This window comes from Mobula hypostoma, chromosome 14 (assembly GCF_963921235.1).
Source record: "Mobula hypostoma chromosome 14, sMobHyp1.1, whole genome shotgun sequence".
NCBI lineage: Eukaryota > Metazoa > Chordata > Chondrichthyes > Myliobatiformes > Myliobatidae > Mobula > Mobula hypostoma.
In genome coordinates this window covers 65,773,474-65,793,038 of record NC_086110.1, presented here as the reverse complement: position 1 = coordinate 65,793,038, position 19,565 = coordinate 65,773,474, and the positions used below count along the sequence as shown (strand labels likewise).

Here is a 19,565-nt window from a genome sequence, read left to right as displayed (position 1 = left end):
AGTTAAACAATTTAAAGGCAATGCTACCAAATACTATTTTGCATGAATAAGTGCATTGACTGATATGTCAAAAATGATATAAATATTCTTGGGCTAAATAACTTATCTGTATCCTTGGGGAGGAATAGAATTAGTTTTTTCATTGCATGTTGGATATTATTTCTTAAGCAAATTTGTCTTTTTATTCCAGACTCATTTAATTAACTTCACCCAGCTACTGTTTTAATAGGAATTGTTTCTGTGTCTTAAGACATAAAAATAAGGAGAATGAGTCATGCACCCAAACCTTAGAGTCTGATCACAATTCATTAACATCATGGTTGACCTTGCAGCTTGGCTCCATTATCCTGCATTATCCCCACGTTCCATTACTATCGGGAAATCTTAGCAGTTTCTGTTCAAAGTAAAAGTATATGTCATCATATGTAACCTTGAGATTCATTTACTTGTGGCCGTTCACAGAAAATACAAAGAAACAAAAATAATGAGCAATAAATATCAAAACAAGAGATGAAAAGGCCTTGAAAGTGATTCCATAGGTGGTAAGAACAATTCAATGTTGGGTTGAATAAAGTTGCATGAAGTTATCCCCTCTGGTTCAAGAGCCTGATAGTTAAAGGGTAATAACTGTCCTGGTGGTGTGTGTCCAGAGGCTCCTGTACCTCCTCCCTGATGGCAGAAGTGAGAAGAGAACATGGCCTGAATGGTGGGGGTCCTTGATGATGGATGCTGCTCTCCTGCGACAACGCTCCATATAGAATTGATCAATGCTGGGGAGGGCTTTATCTGTGATGGACTGAACTGAAACTCTAGGGTAGAGAATCTAAGGTTCCATCACTTTGTGGGTGAGGAATCTTCGCCTCAGCTCAGTCAAAATGACAAACTCCGTATTCTGAAAATATGATCCTAATTTCTAGACGACTCGTTCTGGGGAAGTGTCTCACTCTGACAGCTCAGTGGGAATTATAGATTTATAGATTAGCTTTATTTGTTACATATAAAGTCAATGCCTACAGTTTAATATATAATTTAAGTCAACGACTATCACAGTCCAAATATGTGCTGGGGGGAGCCCGCAAGTGTCACCATGCTTTTGGCACCAACGTAGCATGCACGCAACTTATTAACCTTAACCCGTATGTCTTTGGAATGTGGGAGGAAACTGAAGCACCAATAAGGAGACCCATAAGGTCATGGGAAGAACATCCTAACTCCCTACAGTGGTGGGAATTGAACCCCAATTGCTGGTACGTGCATTGCATTATGCTAACGTGCTGCTCATTTTGCAGATTTCCATGTGATCACCTCTCCTTATTCAAAACTATAGCAAACAGTGGGCTTGTCTTCTGCTTCTGACCCATAGCCCTCTGGTTTACTGATCCAGTAATTTAACCGCCATGTCACCATACCATCTGAAGCTAGGTTTGGTACATGAGCTGGTGTTGTATGGGGGCCCAGTGCCATTTGGCAATAATTACCTATTCGTTCTTTCTCTTTGCAAAAGGACCGAGCGGCTAGCCAGAGATATAATGAAGGATATGGGCGGCGATCACATCGTGGTGCTTTGTGTACTGAAGGGGGGTTACAAGTTCTTTGCTGATCTGTTGGACTACATCAAGGCTCTGAACAGGAACCAGGAAGAGTCACTCCCAATGACCATTGATTTCATCAGGTTGAAGAGTTACTGCGTAAGTACAGTGGCTTCCTGGATTAGGAATAATTTGGCGTGCGGACATCTGATCTTATCCAAATTCTTCCAGACAGTTCAAAAGTAGTTTTCAATATGGTAATCAAAAATATGTCATGGTATTCATTTAATAACTGAATTATAGGTAGATTATGGGTCAATAATACAATGAAGTGACATAGCAGTGTATATAGAGAGGTTATTATAGAAAATAGTTGTATAATGTTGCGCACCCTGTTATAGGAAAGATATTGTCAAACTGGGAAGGATGCAGAAGAGATTTTCAAGGATGCTACCTGGAAAGGCTAAAGATTAGAAACAAGAGGAAGTCTGCAGATGCTGGAAATCCGAGCAACACACACAAAATGCTGGAGGAACTCAGCAGGCCAGGCAGCATCAATGGTGGGGGAAAAAAAGTACAGTCGACATTTTGGGCTGAAACCCTGTGGCAGGACTGGAGAAAAAAGCTAAAGAGTAGATTTGAAAGGTGGGTGGGTGGGGGAGAGAGTAATGCCAGGTAATAGTTGAAACTTGGTGGGGGGAGGGGAATGTGGCAAAGAGCTAGGAAGTTGATTGATGAAAGACACAGAAGGCCATGGAAGAAATAAGAAAAGAGGGGGAGGAGGAACATTAGAAGGAGGCAATGGGCAGGCAAGGAGATAACATGAGAGAGGGACAAGGGGGTGGGAAGATTAGCTTTATTTGTATGTCATCGAAATATACAGTAAAATGTGCCTTTAGAGTCAATGACCAACACAGTCTGTGGATGTGCTGGGGTAAGCCCGCAAGTGTAACCGTACTTCCGCCGCTGATATAGAATACCCACAGCACTAACCTATACGTCTTTGGAATGTGGGAGCAAGCCGGTGCACTAGGAGGAAATACACACAGTCACAGGGAGAATGTACAAACTCCTTACCGACACTGTCAGGAATTGAACCCTGATCTTCTGATTGCTGGCATTGTAAAGTGTTACACTAAACCCTTCTGCTACCGTGCTCAAGGGCCTGAGTTACAGGGAGAGGTTGGCTATGCTGCATCTTTATTCCCTGGAGTGCAGGGGAATGAGAGATGACCTCGTAGAAGTTTATAATATTGTGAGGTTTACAAATAAGGTGGACAGTCTTTTCCCCAGAGTTGCAGAGTCCGAAACTAGAGGGCACAGGGATGAGATAAGAGGGGAGAGATTTAAGAAAACCAAGAGGTAACTTCTTCACACTGAGGTTAGTGAGTGCCTGGAATGAGCTGCCAAGGGAAGTTGCTAAAGCAGTTGCTAAGAAGCATTTCAGTAGGTACTTAAATTGCAGGGGGTTTGGTGGGTTTATGAGCCGAATGCAGGCAACTGGGGCTAGCAGGGGGGATGTTACAATCAGCATGGACCAGACTGGCTGAAGGCCTTTTTCTCCTGCTGTATTGCTTTTTAACTCTGTGCTCTAACATGGATGTTTCTGACTTGAAGAGAAATTAGAATACTGGCAGTCCTCAGGAGTCGAACCCTTACATAATCCAGGGACTGTGTCCACTTTGCTTCTGACTATTTTTGTATTGGTGCAGGTGGCCTGTTCAAAGCTGCAGTGTACAATGGAATAGCAAGTGTTGGCAATGGATCTCATAAGGCGCCAGTATCTGGATTCTAGTCACTGTGGTCCCTGATATTTAATGGAATAGGATGTCCAGGCATTGCGGCACCAGAGAGAATGGCTCCGAATGTGCCCCGATTTCCCCAGTGTCACGTGGTTTTGTTTCTCCAATGGTTCTCCACCCAGAATCAGTCAGATGGTTAGTCATTGCTTCCTCTACCCTAGGAAGAGGCTGCAGCACCGGATGCAGTGCTGGAATGGGGTTAAGTGTGTTGCCTGACTGGTGGCGGTAGCATCTGGGCCATCTGTCAAAGACGGGTGCTAGGGTTTTGGGGACTGGTAAGTGAGCAGAGGTTAATGAACTTCAGCCGGGAGAGAAGGATAATAGTTGTAGAGCACTACAGCACAAAATCAGCCCTTCGGCCCATCTGGTCCATGCCAACCCGATCTTCTCCCTATCCAATCTATATCCACCTGGACCATATCTCTCCATTCCCCTCCAATCCATGTATTTGTCCAAACTTCTCTTAAATATTACAATTAACCGAATATCCACCACTTTCACTGACAGCTCCACCACCATCTGAGTGAAGAAGATCCCCCTCAGATTCCCCTTGAATATTTCCCATTTTACCCTAAACCCATGACCTCTGATTCCATTCTCACCCAACCTGAGAGGCAAACATCTGCAAGTATTCACCCTGCCTAAACCCCTCATAATTTTGTAATTTTGTCACAGCAACACTAGGGATCCGGGTTCAATCCTGACCTCTGGACCTTGTGAAGTTGACACCGTGATCTTGTGGGTATTCTGGCTTCCTCCTGCATCCTGAGGATCTGCTGCTGGGCTCCTTAGCCATTGTGACTGTAGGTTTGTGCCACAAAGAGTCAAAAGGAGAGATGGGTGTGTATCGGGGGAATAAATCACAGGGGCACGGGGAAAATGCAGAAGGGTTTATGGAACTCTCCTGGGAGCTGGCATGGATCTGTTGGCCTGAATGGCCACCTGTTGGGTTGTTATACCAGAAGCATGCCTTGGTCAGGTGGCCATTCTTTACCTGTGCCCGGGAAGTGTAAGCTGCTGCACTGTAAGGAGCAGTTACATCAAATGTCTAGATGTTACACTCAGTGGCCACTTTATTAGGTACAGGAGTGGAACCCGGTGTGGTTTTCTGCAGCTGTAGCCTATCCACTTCAAGCTTCGACGTGTTGCGCATTCAGAGATGCTCTTCTGCACACCACTGTTGTAACGCGTAGTTAATTGAGTTACTGTCATCTTCCTGTCAGCTTGAACCAGTCTGGCCATTTTCCTCTGACCTCTCTCATTAACAAGATGTTTCACCCACAGAACTGCAGCTGGCTGGATTTATTTTTGCACCATTCTCTTGTCAGCTCTAGAGATGATTGTGCATGAAAATCCCAGGAGATCAGTTTCTGAGATGGTCAAACCACCCCATCTAGCATCTACAGTCAAAGTCACTTAGATCACATTTCTTCCCTATTCTGTTGTTTGGTCTGAACAACAATTGAACCTCTTAACCATGTCTGCATGCTTTTAAAAAAAATTGAGTTGCTGCCACTTGATTGGCTGATTAGATATTGGCATTAACAAGCAGTTGTGCCTAATAAAGTGGCCACTGAGTATAACAATGATAATATCATGTGTCTATTTCCCAGGAGGTGTGACTGAATAATGTTCATAGTAAGATTTTTTTTAAGTCTCCCTTTCCGGGAGTACTGCGTGCAGTTCTGATCTGCTTATTGAGGAATGATACGTTGGCAGTGCCGAGGAGTTGATTCTGGAGATGAGGGAGTTAGCCTATACGGAGAGCTTGAGTCATCACTCGTGTTAATTCAGAAAAATGAGAGGGAATCTTGCAAAAACATATGAGCTTATATAAAATAATAAAAATGTAAGATCAGGGAAATTTGATAGAGGTTTACAAAATTATGAGGGTATAAATAGGGTAAATGCAAGCAGGCTTTTTTTTTTCTCCCATTGAGGTTATGTGAGACTAGAACTAGAGGTGATGTGTTTAAGGTGATAGGTGAAATGTTTAAGGGGACCATGAGGAGAACCTCTTTGCTCAGAGGGTAGTGAGAATATGGAATGAGCTGCCAGTGGAAGTGGCAAATTCGATTTCAGCATTTAAGAGAAATTTGGATAGGTACATGGTTGGGAGGGGTATGGAGAGCTATGATCTAGGAGCAGGTTAATGGTACTAGGCAGATTAATAGTTTGACATGGACTAGAAGGGCCAAAGGCCCTGTGTCTGTGCTGTACTGTTCTATGACTCTGTGAAAGGGATAGATAAGATGGAGGAAGGAAAATTGTTTCCACTAGTAAGTGGATGGTACAGGAACAGAGTGGTCAGCATGATTGCCTCCTGATTCCTTGAAACCTTTAAACCAGCACCAGCTCTAAGATCAGGGTTCAATTCCTCCTGCCTGTAAGGGGTTTGCACGGGGTTCCTCCGGGTCCTCCACTTTCCTCTCATGTTCAAAAGACATACTATTTTGGGTAAGTGTGTTGTGGGCATACAATGCTGGTGCCAGAAACATAGTGACACGAAGGTCAGCCTCCCAGCACATTCTTGGGCTGTGTTGGTCAGTGACGCCAACAATACATTTCACTGTGTATTTGAATAGAGGTGTGGCAAATAAAGCTAATCTTTAAAAATATGACCAGAACTAGAGGCATAACCTCAACATTCAGAAGAGTAGATTTAATACTGAAATGAGGAGAAATTGCTTTTCCCAGAGAGTAGTGAATCTGTGAAATTCTCTGCCCGCAGAAGCAGCAGAGGCTACCTCATTAAATATACTTAAAGCACAGTTAGATAAATTTCTGCATAGCAAGGGAGTTTAGAGTTGTGGGGAAAAGGCGGGTAGATTGGGCTTGCATAACAGCCAGATCAGCCATGATTAAATTGAATAGCAGAGTAGGCTCAGTGGGCCAGATGGCCAACTCCTGCTCCTGTTTCATCTGTTCTTGCGTCCCCTGGCCCAGAATGACTTGAGGCCAATTGTACCATTTCTGCAGTTACTTTGCCCTGTTGTTTGATGATGTTCGGACTGGGTAATGGACCAGTGCCTTGCATGTCTGTACAGCACATTTACACACGGATCCCATCAAATGAGCCATCTGGCTGACGTGTGCCCTTGAGATATCATTAATGCCCAACTTTGAATTCATTAGCTTAAATATTGCATTTGTTTTGAGGTAATAACTTGTTAAATATAGATGAGGGAACACATGGACTACTGCCAAATGTATCTTTAGGAACTATAGAAATGTGAACAGCGATCTGCTGATAACTTGCCTCCTGATTCCCTAAAACCTTTACAGCAGCTATGAGGGACATCAGTAACATGATGGAATGTTTTCTACTTAGCTGAATGAGTATATTCTCAGATAAAGAATATGGGCCTGAAATATTGACTGTTTATTCCTTTCCATAGAGGTTGCCTGACCTGCTAGGTTCCTCCAGCATTTTGTATGTTTGCACTGCAGAGCCTCTTGTTTTTACGAGTATAGTTCCAGTAGCACTCAACATTATGCTGGGTAAACATAGACCCTGTCAACCCCCTTAAACACTTATTTGCTCCACCACTGGTTGTAATTTGTGTCTTCTTCAGAATGCACTGCGGGAGCTTGTCAAAAACCCTTCACAGACCCAGCACCAAGAAAGATGAGGCTTGAAGCACAGGGGGACACCTGAAGGTTCTTAACATCATTCCTTCATCATTGCTGGACCTAAGCAGATTCTGATTCAAATTCATTTATTGCATCTACATTGAAAACATACAGTGAAATGCGTCGATTTGTGTTAGCAGCCATCACACTTGGGGATGTGCTGGAGGCAGACAGTAAGTGTTGCCTCACGTTCCAGCACCAAGGGAGCATGTCCACAGTGTTCAGCAGAACAACACAAGCAGCAGCAGCAATCAGCAAAACAATAGCCAAACAAGACCCTTCCCTGCACACCCACATACCTCCAACCCAAAAAAACTTTCCAACACCTCCATCAAACTTTCCATCTGATCCATATCCTGCTGTGGCTTTCCCTATCCACAACAGATAAGCTGGGTTTTCCCGATGACCACCCATTTTTATTTAACTTCCCATTCCCATATTACTCCTCTACTGCCATGATGAGGCTACTCTCAGGTTTGAGGACTGATGTCTCATATTTCATCTGGATAGCCTCTGATCTGATGGTATGGGCATTGATTTCTCTTTCCAGTAATTTCTTCCCCCCCCCCGTTCTTCCCCCCTCCCCCTGTTCTTTTCCCCCCCGTTCTCCCCCCCTGTTCTTCCCTTTTCCATTTCCCCATTCTAGTTCCCTGCTTACCCTTCTCTTCTCCCCACTTGCCTATCACCTCCTTTTGATGCCCCTTCTCTTTCCCTGTCTCTCATTGTCCACGGTCCCCTCCTGTCAGACTCCTTTCTCAGCCCTTTACCTCTTCCACTTAACCTCCCTCACCGCTTCTCACTTCATCCCTTCCCCTCACCAACCCACGCAATGTCCTCCTAAGCTGGTCTCACCAATCACCTGTCTTCCCCTCCTCCCACCTTCTTATTGTGGCTTTTGCCCCCTTCCTTTCAATTCCTGGTGAAGGGTCTTGACTTGAAACGTTGACACTTTATTCCCCTTCATAGATACTGCCTGACCTATGGAGTTCCTCCAGCATTTTGTGAGTTTTGAGGCATCTGCAGACTTACTGATCACTCGATACATGTACCACATCAAGTCATTACCAGACATCACAAACAAAAGGTGGCAACACCTATCCCTGAAGTACACCACTGGTCACCGACTTTGCCAGAAAAGCATCCAGTACCCTCCACCCCTGCTGGACCATCCACGAAATGAACAGCCCATGCACACTGAAGGCTCTCACCGCCACTGAATAAGCAGGCGCCTTCTCCAGCAACTTGCCTACCCTCCTCCTCACTTGACTCAGTGAAAATAACGAGTCCCTGGAATCCCTCACTCAACAGCACAATGGCAGCACCTTCAGCTGAAGGACTGCACAGTTCAAGTGCGGGGCTCACCTTAACCCTGAGGGTGATTGAGGGTGGGTGATAAATGTTGGCCGTTATCAGGAGCAACACATCCCGTAAACGGAATAAAGCAAAATAGAAACAGCTCATTGTAAAACTGTATCAATACCCACAGTGGATTAGAACCAGAGATAGTTATCAGGTTCATTATAATGTCATGAGATTTGTTTTTCAGCAGCAATAAAGAAGTATATATAGTATAATATACAGGAGGCCTTTATGGGTCACAGTTGAATATAGATATTGTTTATGTTTGATATGTAAATCAGGGCAGTACAATATGGAAAGCAAACTGTTGTCCTTGTAGCAAGCTCTCCATCTCCATGCAGCTGATAAATCCAAGAGAATGGCAGAGACCGATACAGTTTGGCAGCAGTGGTAGGAGTTGCCAGTCAGTGTTGAACTTGATGTAGGACTGCCTTAGGGACTCCAGCTCCATTTTTTTTTCTGGGGCTACTCCTGAATCCATCCCCATGAGTGGGTACAGCTGCAAGGCAGTATAGGTTTGAGATCAGAGATTTCCTTATCCTGGATGGAGCTGCCAACCATGGCAAATGAGCCCCATCTGCCCAAAGTGACTGGTTTTAAGGCACCAGTAACCCACTTTTGCCCCTTCTGGTAGTAGGAATGGATCCACCAGGCTAGTAGATGAACCACACATGAGGGCCAGGATCTGGATGTGGTTGTGGGAGCATTTCCTATATATGTATGTGTATGTAGTGCAAAAAGAGAGCAAAATAAAGATGTGAGGTGGTGTTCATGGGTTCATTGTCCATTCAGAAATCTGAGTTTACCTTGATTTGGAATGATGTCAAGTGAGACCAGAATTAATTGCTGGTGAAGCTCTTCTGATAGTTGTTGACACAATAAAAATTACTTCTCACTGTTTTATTGTGCATTATATAGAACGATCAAACTGCAGAGGAAGTGAAAGTTATTGGAGGGGATGATCTGTCTTCACTGACTGGGAAGGTAGGTATAATTCTCTCACTGATGCTGGAATGGATTAAGCAAAGCATTGATGGTGAGTACCACTTCAGACTAGGAGAAATTCGGTACCCCAAATACAACAATGCTGGTAAAAGCAGTTTTGTTAACTTCTTTCTCCAACAAGATAACCTTCAACTTAATAATTCCATGATGGCTTTTTTTTTAATGCATCCTTGAACTATCCTCTACCAATGCAAGTCTCATTCTCACAAGTAACAAGATGGATGGAGTGACCACTTCCAGTGCAGGAAATTTCTGTGGATTTCACTTGTTACTCTCACCGTTTGATGACCTCCTGTACACACCCCCACACATCGTTAGAACTCTTGTCCTAGTTGGCAGATCCCCACCATGTTGCCCTGTTTTCTTTGAATTTCTTCAGACTGCTTTACTCGACTGTTTGCTCCATTCTCCTGACTCTGCTCTCCCGTGCATTGTCCCCCAATGTCTCTGCACCCCGGAGCCTCCTGCCTGGATGGATAGAGCCTGCAGACGATTGTAAACTCAGCCAGCTCCATCACAGGCACATCCCTTCCCACCATTGAAGACATCTTCAAAAGGCATCATCAAACAGGCACTGTCCTTCATTAAGGGTCCTCACTGTCCAGGACAAAGCCTCTTCTCATTACTACTATCACGAGGGGGTACAGGAGCCTGAAGAGACACACTCAATGTTTTAGGAACAGCTTCTTCATCTCTGGCATCAGATTTCTGAATTGTCCATCAACCTGTGAACACTGCCTCACTATGTCTGTATTTTTTTATTTCAAATTTGGAAATTGTTTTATGTCTTGCATTGTACTGCCGCCACAAAACAACCAATTTCATGATCTTTGTCAGTGATAATAAGCCTGATTCTGATTCTGACCTCCTTCCCCTCTCCACCTTCACCTTCCACCACTGGTCTTCCCGTTAACTTTGTTTCTCTAACTTCATTGATGTGCCTTCTTTTGTAATGGAGGTGCTCTCTCTTCATGAGAAATAAAAGCAGGAGTGGGTCAAGCAGACCAAGAAAACTTGCTCCACCATCCAATTACTTCAAGGAATGATCACCATTCCCACTGTTCCTCCTCAAATGTCTGTTGCTCTCATTCTGGCACTGAAATTCTCAATGCCAGAGCAACCACAGCTCATGGGAGCAAAGAAGACCAAAGGTTCACCATGAAATTCCCCTTCATCTCTATCCTTGGAGGCTAACTCTTCATCCTAAGACTTTACCTCAATGGTCTTGACTCTCCAACAGGGAGAAACATTGCCACTGTCCTCTCAATCCCATCATGCCTTGAAGCACACACAGAGCAAGGACTTGACATATTCCTGACTCCATTCAGATTCAGATTTATTTATCACGTGGACATCAAAACATATGGTAAAATGGATCATTTGTGTTAGCAATCAAAACACCTGAGGATCCATTGTGGGCAGACATAAGTGTCGCCATACATTCCAGTGACAACATAGCACACCCACAATGCTCAGTAGAGCAACATGGAACATAAAATCAACAGGTCAAAACAACAACAGCCCTGTCTCTCCCCCTCCCTCCCATCCACAAGCATGGACACTCCAAATCTAGGGCAGCCCTCCAGGTTTAAGCAATCAAGCTTTAATTTCCTCTCAAACTTCCTGTCAACCTATGACGCCTGGACTAGTTGATGACAGGACTCTGAACTCCAGGCTCAATCTCTAGTTTATTCGGCTCACCAGCCCTTGGTGTCTCCTGCGACCAACTGATCTGGGACAGCTGGATGTCCATGGATGTCCTTATCACCCATCCACGTTGCTGGCCTTCGAACACAGAAGGGAGACCTAGACTCAGGCTTGACCTATAACTCTTGTACATCCCTGACCCTAATCTCTAATTGGACCACTAACTCCCCCACATACCTGTCCCCAAACCCTAACCTGATCTCTAACTCCCCTCTCTGTCCCCAAAACAATCCCTATGAACATAAAATAAAACAACTCAGTTGAAGCAATGATCTCAATGGAGAAAGCAGCTTGGAACCGTCTTGCCCAGACTGCCTTTCATCATGTTGCCTCATTTCTGTACAGAATATGATGAATTTCTCAATTTCAGGGGTAATTATTCTAGATGGCAGCCTAAATCCAAATTTTTTTTCCCTGGTAAAATCCAATTCTTTCATTTAGTTGTGTAAATTATTAACTAAATGTCATTCCTCCAATAGGATGTCCTCTGTAGAACACATGAATGTGTTCTCAATACTGCCTCTACAGCAGTCCAAGGTTGTGCTTGCATTTTCCCTGCAACTGGTCAAGTTATTACTTAACAGCACCTATAAGGCATCCGTTAGTCTTGCAAGACCATGGATCTGTGCCTGGAAAGTCTTCACTCTCCAGGCGTGGGCAAGGTTGTATGGAAGACCAGCAGTCGCCCATGCTGCAAGTCTCCCCTCTCCACGACACCAATGTTGTCCAAGGGAAGGGCATTAGGACCCATACAGCTTGGCACCAGTGTCGTCGCAGAGCAATGTGTGATTAAGTGCCTTGCTCAAGGACACAACACGTTCCCTCGGCTGGAGCTCGAACTCACAACCTTCAGGTAGCTAGCCCAATGCTCTAACCATTTGGCCACGTGCCCACTTAACAGCACCAGAAACCCAGGTTTAATCCTGTCCTCGGATGCTGTCCATGTGGAGTTTGCATGTTCTTCCTGTGACTGCGTGCGTTTCCTCTGTGAGCTCCAATTTCAGAATCAAAATTGGGTTTATTATCACTGACGTGCCTGTTACATTTTTATTCTGGCTTCTTTCCCCTTTCTTCTCAGTCCTGAAAAAGGATCTCGGCCCATAAAGTTGACAGCTTGTTCATTCCCATAGATGTTGCCTGCCCTGCTGAGTTCCTCCAGTATTGTGTGTTTTTGTGTGTGTGTGTGTGTTGCTTTGGATTTCCAGCATCTGCAGACTTTCTCCTGTTTTTTTTCCACTGAGTTTGGGTGAGATGAGAGCTAGAGGTCATGATTCAAGGGTGAAAGGTAAAATATTTCAGGGGGATATGAGGGTGGTGGGAGTGTGAAATGAGCTGTCAGTGGAAGTGGTTTGATTTCAGGATTTAAGAAAAATTTGATAGATACATGGATGGGGGAGGGTGGTAATGGGGGCTCTGGTTCAGGTGCAGATAGATGGGGCTAGACAATTATTATTACTGAAGTGTATGTCTGAAATTTATTTTTTTTTGTGCAAGATCAGTTTAGTGCAGACATTAAAATTACTATAAATGATAATACATTACAATATATTTATTTTACATTACTTCCTCTATAAATAGTGTAAAAGAAAAAAGGAATAATGAGATAATTCTTCCCACATCCCAAAGATGTGTGGGTTGGTAGGTTAGTTGACCACAGCCTCAGATAAGACTGCACAAATTTTATTTTTACTGACACTTCTGAATGAACTACATACACTACTGTTTATTCCAAATCTGCAACTCCCCCCGAACCATCTGTAGATATAAGTTCACATGGTTTTCAAACCGAAGTCTTTTAGACAAGGCTCCTCGATTGGTTTCACTAAATTCCTTTGAAGAACAGTTCTCATAAACCATTATCTTTCCATTCTGGAGTTAACTGGTCTCTCTATCTTCATTCATTACAGAAACCACCAGAAGTAACTACTGTATGATTGCTGTTATTTTTTTTTTATAGAAACCTATCTTGCCTTAAAACACCAGGCAATTCCAGACATTTCAGAACCACCTTGTTTAAGTTGGAAAACTTAAAGATACAACCAGGTCCAATCATTCATTCTTAACTCCCCAAAGTCTCCATAATAAAACTGCCAGGTTAACCAACGCCCACACAGTCTCCTTCATTTTCACAGCATTATACACCTCTTTGTAAATTAAAATGTACACAGGATATTTTCTGAAAAATTCAAATCTGCTCTTTAACTTTCAACAGTTCAGTTGTTGGAAATTGTCTTTTTCTGGTTAATCTGTAACATTTCTTATTGATTATCAGCTCCCATCAAATGTCTCTTGTTCCAATGAAAATAGAATCTTATGGTCGTTCAACTTCATACCAGGTGTTATTCTAGTAGCTTCTATTTCTATTGGTTCAACATTGTGTTTTGGAACCCAAAATTGCACATAGTATTCCAAATGTGATTTCCTTAATGTTTTATATAGAATAGTCATTATCAGTGCGTTAAAATATAACCCAGAAGAGTAGAGCAGAGTACAGGCCTGACAGCCATGATGTTCTGCCAACCTTTATAAATCTACACTACCATCAATCTAACCCAACATTTTACATAGCCCATAACCCTTTATTTTTCTTACAACCACGTGCCTATCCAAGTGTCATTTAAATGTCTCTTCAAGGGCTGAAGGGCCTGTAATGTACTATGCTGTTAATGTACTATGTTCTGTGTTCTATTTGCCATCCTTCAATCCTCAGTACTACTACTCTTGGACACAGAGATCATCGTCAATGCCCCAGCAATGTCTTCACTTCCTGGAGTAACCTGAGGTATATCCCGTCCGGCCCCAGGGACGTATTTCCAGATGTTTTTTCAGTAGCCTCCAGCATCCCCTCTTTCTTAACCTCAACATGATCCAGTACATTAGTTGATTCTGTACTGGTCTCAGATTCATCATTCTGTGGTGAACACTGAGGCAAAGTATTCATTAAGGATCTTCCCGACCTCCTCCATCTCCAGGCATATAACATCACCCCTCACCAACTTTGTCCCTGATTGTTCCAACCTTTACTTTAGCCCTCCTTCTGTTTTTTATGTACGTTATCCTTAATCCTACTCTCCTATTCACCAAAGCCTTCTCATGTGCCCTTCTAACCTCTCCGCGGTCTCTTCTTTAACTCCTTCCTGGCCACTTTATAACTCTTGCAGACCGTGTCTGGTCTTCCCTTCCCAAATCTTAAGTATGCTTCTTTCGTCCTCTTGATTAGATATTCCTTTACTCTACCCTCCTTTCTCTGTTTATCCAGAGCACCATGCAAGTGGTCCCTAAATAACTTCCCCATTTTGGCTGTGCATTTTCCTAATACATCTGTACCCAATTTACGCTGCTGCCAATTCAATTAAATACTTTCCCATATCATTCATTCCTGTCCTTGTGCGTGGGGAATGATGGTCAGCGTCTCTGAAATACTCGTCTACCAAAATGGAGTACTTCATTTTTTTTTAAATAATCTTTTTTTCCATTTTCTACCTTGCAATCCTGGACCTCGCAGATGTGATAGTGGTGCTAAAGAGGCTTTTAGATCGGGACAAGGGATATGAATTGTGTTCAGGTAGAAAGGATTGGGCTAGTTTGACGTCATGCGTGGCAGTGTCGTTATGGGCTGAAGCACATTCCTGTGCTGTGCTGATCTTTGTTAAGTACATCTGTTCCTTTGGGAAACTTCGGTGTAGAGTCTTTCAGAACAGGAGCCTTTGTCCCTCCCCAAAGGTCACCGTAGACCAAGCAGTCTGTGTCACCACCCTCCTTTATTGCTGTGAAGCTTGGGTAACCTACAGCCGTCACATCAAGTCCTTGGAGCGCTTCCACATAAGCTGCCTCCAGCGCAGCCTGGGAATTACCTGGCATGATCAGGTGCCTCACACTGAAATACTTGTAAAGACCAACTGCAGAAGTATTGAGGCCATGATCACCCAGCATCAGCTGCAGTGGCTGGGGCACGTGATAAGGATGCCCCCATGTCGGCTACCCCGCAGAGTGTTATACGGCCAGCTACATCATGCTTGACGCTCAGCTGGAAGGCCGGAGAAGCGCTATAAGGATCAGATGAAGGATGCTTTAAGGAAGTGCAAGATCAGACCGGAGGACCTGGAGGAGGTTGTTTCTGACCGTATCACTTGGCGACAGCTGTGTAGGGACGAAGTTCGTATTCTGGAGATGGAAAGAACAACCAGAAAACAGCAGAAGAGAACCAGGAGAAACGCAGCCATGGTTGCCACCACTACCACATATACATGTCCCACCTGCAATAGAGCTTGTGGGTCCAGGATAGGACTGTATAGTCATCAAAGATCTCACTGTTAAAGGAGTGGACATTGTCATCGGATTTCGATGGACAACCGAAGAGAGAAGGCATCTGTTCCAATGTTCCCTTTTTATTTTGAGGCATTGCATTTTGAAGATGTTCTCGATGGTGGGGGGGGGGGGGATGGAGCGGGCTGAGTCTACAACCCTCTGTATGATGAGTGTGAGGGGAGAATAAAAATAGAGATCAATATAAATGGGGGTGAGGGGGGTGTGGTGTTCATGATGGACACCAACTCAGTGGGCCGAAGATCCTGTTTCTACACTCTTTTTATTGAGATACAACACGGAATAGGCCCTTCCAACTCTTTGAGCCATGCTGCCCAGCAATCCCATTTTAATGTTTGTCTAATCACCAGCCAGTTAGAATGACCAATCAACCTGACCAACCAGTACGTCTTTGGATTGTGGGAGGAAACTCACATGGTCACGGGGAGAATGTACAAACTCCTTACAGGCACCGGTGGGAATTGAACCCGGGTTGCCTGTACTGTAAATAGTCATGCTGACCACTACACTACCGTGCCACCCCATGTGGCAAATAAAGTCTTAGTTCTGCTTTGGAGCCATGGTCGATGTGCAAAATCCAAAATAATCTGGGTTTTTTGCTCTCCTTCCTTTGGAAACAACAGCACCACCAACGCTCTCTCTATATTTTTTACAGCTGCATGGACCAGCCATTGCTCTCAGCAAGAAATTTTTACACAGCTTGAAAAGTGCACAGTGCTTTAATTTCTTTTTGTAACATACAATGAATATTGAAAATGAAAGTTGAAAAATTACATACTTTTGATTTTATTAATTGAAGGGTAATGGAAATACAGTACAGTAAAGAAACTTTCACATTCTGTAAGCATCTACCTTTATTCCATTTGCATGGTAGCACATGCTATGTGCGCAGGAGCATTTTTGGTTACTGTGAGGCTGTGCAACCATGCAGCTTAGAGGGAACAGTGATCTATTCTGTATTGCCCATTCTTTTTCTGCACTTATTAATCTTTAATTCTCATGTGGTTAATGTACAATTTTTAGAAAAAGGAAATGTTGCAGAAAAAATGTGTATGAGAGATTCCAGCCTCGTCATGAAAAATAGACCACAGTAATGGACCCTTCAGCCCATATTACCCCTGCTAACCCTCTTACCCATCTCCGCTAATTCCTATTTGACTGCATTAGCCTCGCTTATTCATGTGTTTATATATCTCTTAAAAGTGGTAATTGTATCTGATTCCTCCGCCTTTTCTGGCAACGCATTCCAGCTATCAATCACTCTGTTTTAAAATATATTGTACCTCTCCCTTCATGGTCCATCAATAGGTGACATAATAATTAAATTATCTGCTTGTGCAGGGATCTGCGAAACAGACTAGGAGTCTGAAGCCTGAATCCAGGGATGACATGAAAATCTGTGACGTTGTCGAGAGTGAGGACAATTTTGAGGCTGTAGGTAGATTGGAAAATTGGGTTGGAAATATGGCAGATGTAACTTAATCCTGACGAGTCCAAAGTGATGCATTTAGGAGGACAGATAGGGGTGGAGGTGCTAGATGAAGTGACAAAATCTGATACAATTACTGCTGTATGTTTACGAAGCAATTTGACAGATACTTAGAAAGGTAAGGCATGGAAGGATAGGGATCTATTATGGACAAATGGATTTTAGTTTAGATTGGCAAAAATGTCGGCATTGGAGTTTGAAGCACCTATTTTTGTGCTGTACAGCTCTATAACTTCATAACGTCCATAACAAAATATTTTCAATCCATTTATGAGGAGTTAAAATGCTAGATCATAGCTTCTGGATTTAGCAGTGTGGAATATTGGAGTTGTTTAGAGGGTGGATGAGAAGGTCCTTTTCAATTGCTCATTATGTGCCATGTCTTATGACCTGGGTGACCATGGTCTTTCCATGACATAATTGTTCCTGGCAAATTTTTCTACAGAAGCAGGTTGCCATTGCTGCCTTCTGGGCTGTGTTTTTACAAGATGGATGACCCCAGCCATGATCAATCCTCTTCAGACACTGTCGGCCTGGCGTCAGTGATCACATAACCAGGACTTGTGATTTGCACCAGCTGCTCACACAACCATCCACCACCTGCTCCCATGGCTTCACATGACCCTGATCGGGGGTGGGGGAGGGAAGAGGTCGAAGCAGGCGCTACACCTTGCTGCAGGCTAGCAGAGGGAAGGAGCACATTACACCTCCTTGGTAGAGACATATTTACACGCCGCCACCCACTTCTAAGTGAATTAATCATCTTTCTAGAAGGCAGTCTTAGCAAGAGAAGAAATGGGGGAGGGTTGAGACTAGAAGACAAGATGTGGCTAAGAACATTGATTAGTGAAGACTAATATAATGAGGTAATACAGGAGGGAGGAGAAGATGGCGGAACGACGCAGCGCGCGCGGCCGTTCCGAATGAATATCGATATGTGTAACTAGAGGTGCTGTGCACAATCTGGGTTTGATGGGGACAGCCATGAAGCGCAGAGGAACATCTGGAGAAACTTCTGAAATGCCTGCTTCGCTGCCGCTGCTACTGTGCGATCGAGAATCTCCGGAAGGGAAGGCCCCAAATCCTTGGCTTTGCGTATCACCTGTTGCTGGGGCCGGAGTTGAAACGCTCGGTAGAGACGGTGCTCAGTGTCGAATAGGTGGTCGGAGGCTCGGAGTTTTTTGGACGAATTCGGAGTCGGACTGTGGTCGGATGCTTCCGGGATGCTGCATCGGCAAGTTGGCGGCGCTGGAGGTTTACCATCTGCGTGAGATGATGGGACTTTAGAGACTCTGAGACTTTTACTGTGCCATGGTCTGTTCTTATCAAATTACGGTATTGCTTTGCACTGTTGTAACTGTATGTTATAATTAAGTGATTTTTGTTAGTTTTTAAGTCGGTTTGTCATGTGTTTTCATGATATCATTCTGGAAAAACATTTTTATCATTTCTTAATGCATGCATTACTAAATGACAATAAAAGAGGACTGCGTGTCCTCATAATCATAATCATAAGTCATAATCAAGGCCCAAAGCCTGTGCCCAGATCACTTACCATTATCTCTCAAAATTGTGCAAACTGGTAATTTAATATTTAATGCAAAGTGAAATGAAACTAAAATTATTTTTATTTGTTTTCTCTCTCCCAACTGCTAACACATGATGCAGAACATCTTGATAGTTGAAGTAAGTTGCTTATATTCTAATCTACTGCAGCACTGTTTAATATTTCATTGGAAGCATTATTTGTAAGATTTATATGTGATGATTTATAAGTCTTTAGGGATTTGGAGGGGGAAAAACTTACCTTGCCCTGACTAATCAAGAATCTATCAACCTGTGCCTTAAATACACACAATAACTGGGTCTCCGCAGCTGCCTGTGGCAACAAATTCTACAGATTCACTAAAATCTGGCTAAAGAAATTACTCTTTATTTCCCTTCTAAATGGATGTCCCTCTATTCTGAGGTTGCGCCCTCGTATCCAAGCCTCTTCCATTATAGGAAACATTGTCCCCACATCCACTCTATCTAGACCTTACAACATTCAGTAGATTTCAATGAGATCCCGCCCCTCCATTCTTCTAATTTCCAGCAAATACAGGCCCAGACCATTAAACACTCCTCATATGATGAGTCTTTCATTCCCGGAATCATTTTTGTGAACCTCCTTTGAACCCTGTCCAATGTCAGTACAGACTTTCTTGGTTAAGGAGCTTAAAGCTGCTCACAACACTCCAAGAGATGCAGCAGAGCCTTATAAACCCCAGGTTTACATCCTTGTTTTTATATTCTAGTCTTCTGAAAATGAATGCTAACATTACATTTGCCTTCCTCTCCACTGACTCAACCTGCAAATTAATGTTTAAGGGATACTGCATGAGGACTCCCAAATCCCTTTGCGCCTTGGATTTTTGAATTTTCTCCCCGTTTAGAAAATAGTCTACTCTTTTATTCCTTCTACCAAAATGCATGACCATACACTTCCCTACACGGTATTCAGTCTGTCAGTTCTTTGCCCATTCTCCTAATCTGTCCTTCTGCAGCCTCCCTGCTTCCTCAAGACGACTTGCCCTCCACCTATCTTCGTATTGTCTGCAAGCTTGGCAACAAAGCTGTCAATTCCATCAGCCAAATCATTGCCATGCAACATAAAAAGAAGTGTTCCCAATGCCCAGCCCCTAGGAACACCACTAATCATTAGCACCTAATCAA

The 19,565-nt window shown here is 43.5% G+C and overlaps 1 protein-coding gene across 2 annotated transcripts in view; it reads left to right on the top strand.

The window, feature by feature from the left end:
* LOC134356336 (hypoxanthine-guanine phosphoribosyltransferase-like) overlaps window positions 1-19,565 on the top strand; it is a 91,304-nt gene that overhangs the window by 51,959 nt on the left and 19,780 nt on the right. For both annotated transcript variants that reach the window (XM_063067225.1, XM_063067226.1), the window contains exons 3-5: window positions 1,505-1,688; window positions 9,242-9,307; window positions 18,519-18,536. In XM_063067225.1, coding sequence (XP_062923295.1) covers window positions 1,505-1,688; window positions 9,242-9,307; window positions 18,519-18,536 — 268 coding nt within the window. The remainder of the gene's footprint in view (window positions 1-1,504; window positions 1,689-9,241; window positions 9,308-18,518; window positions 18,537-19,565) is intronic.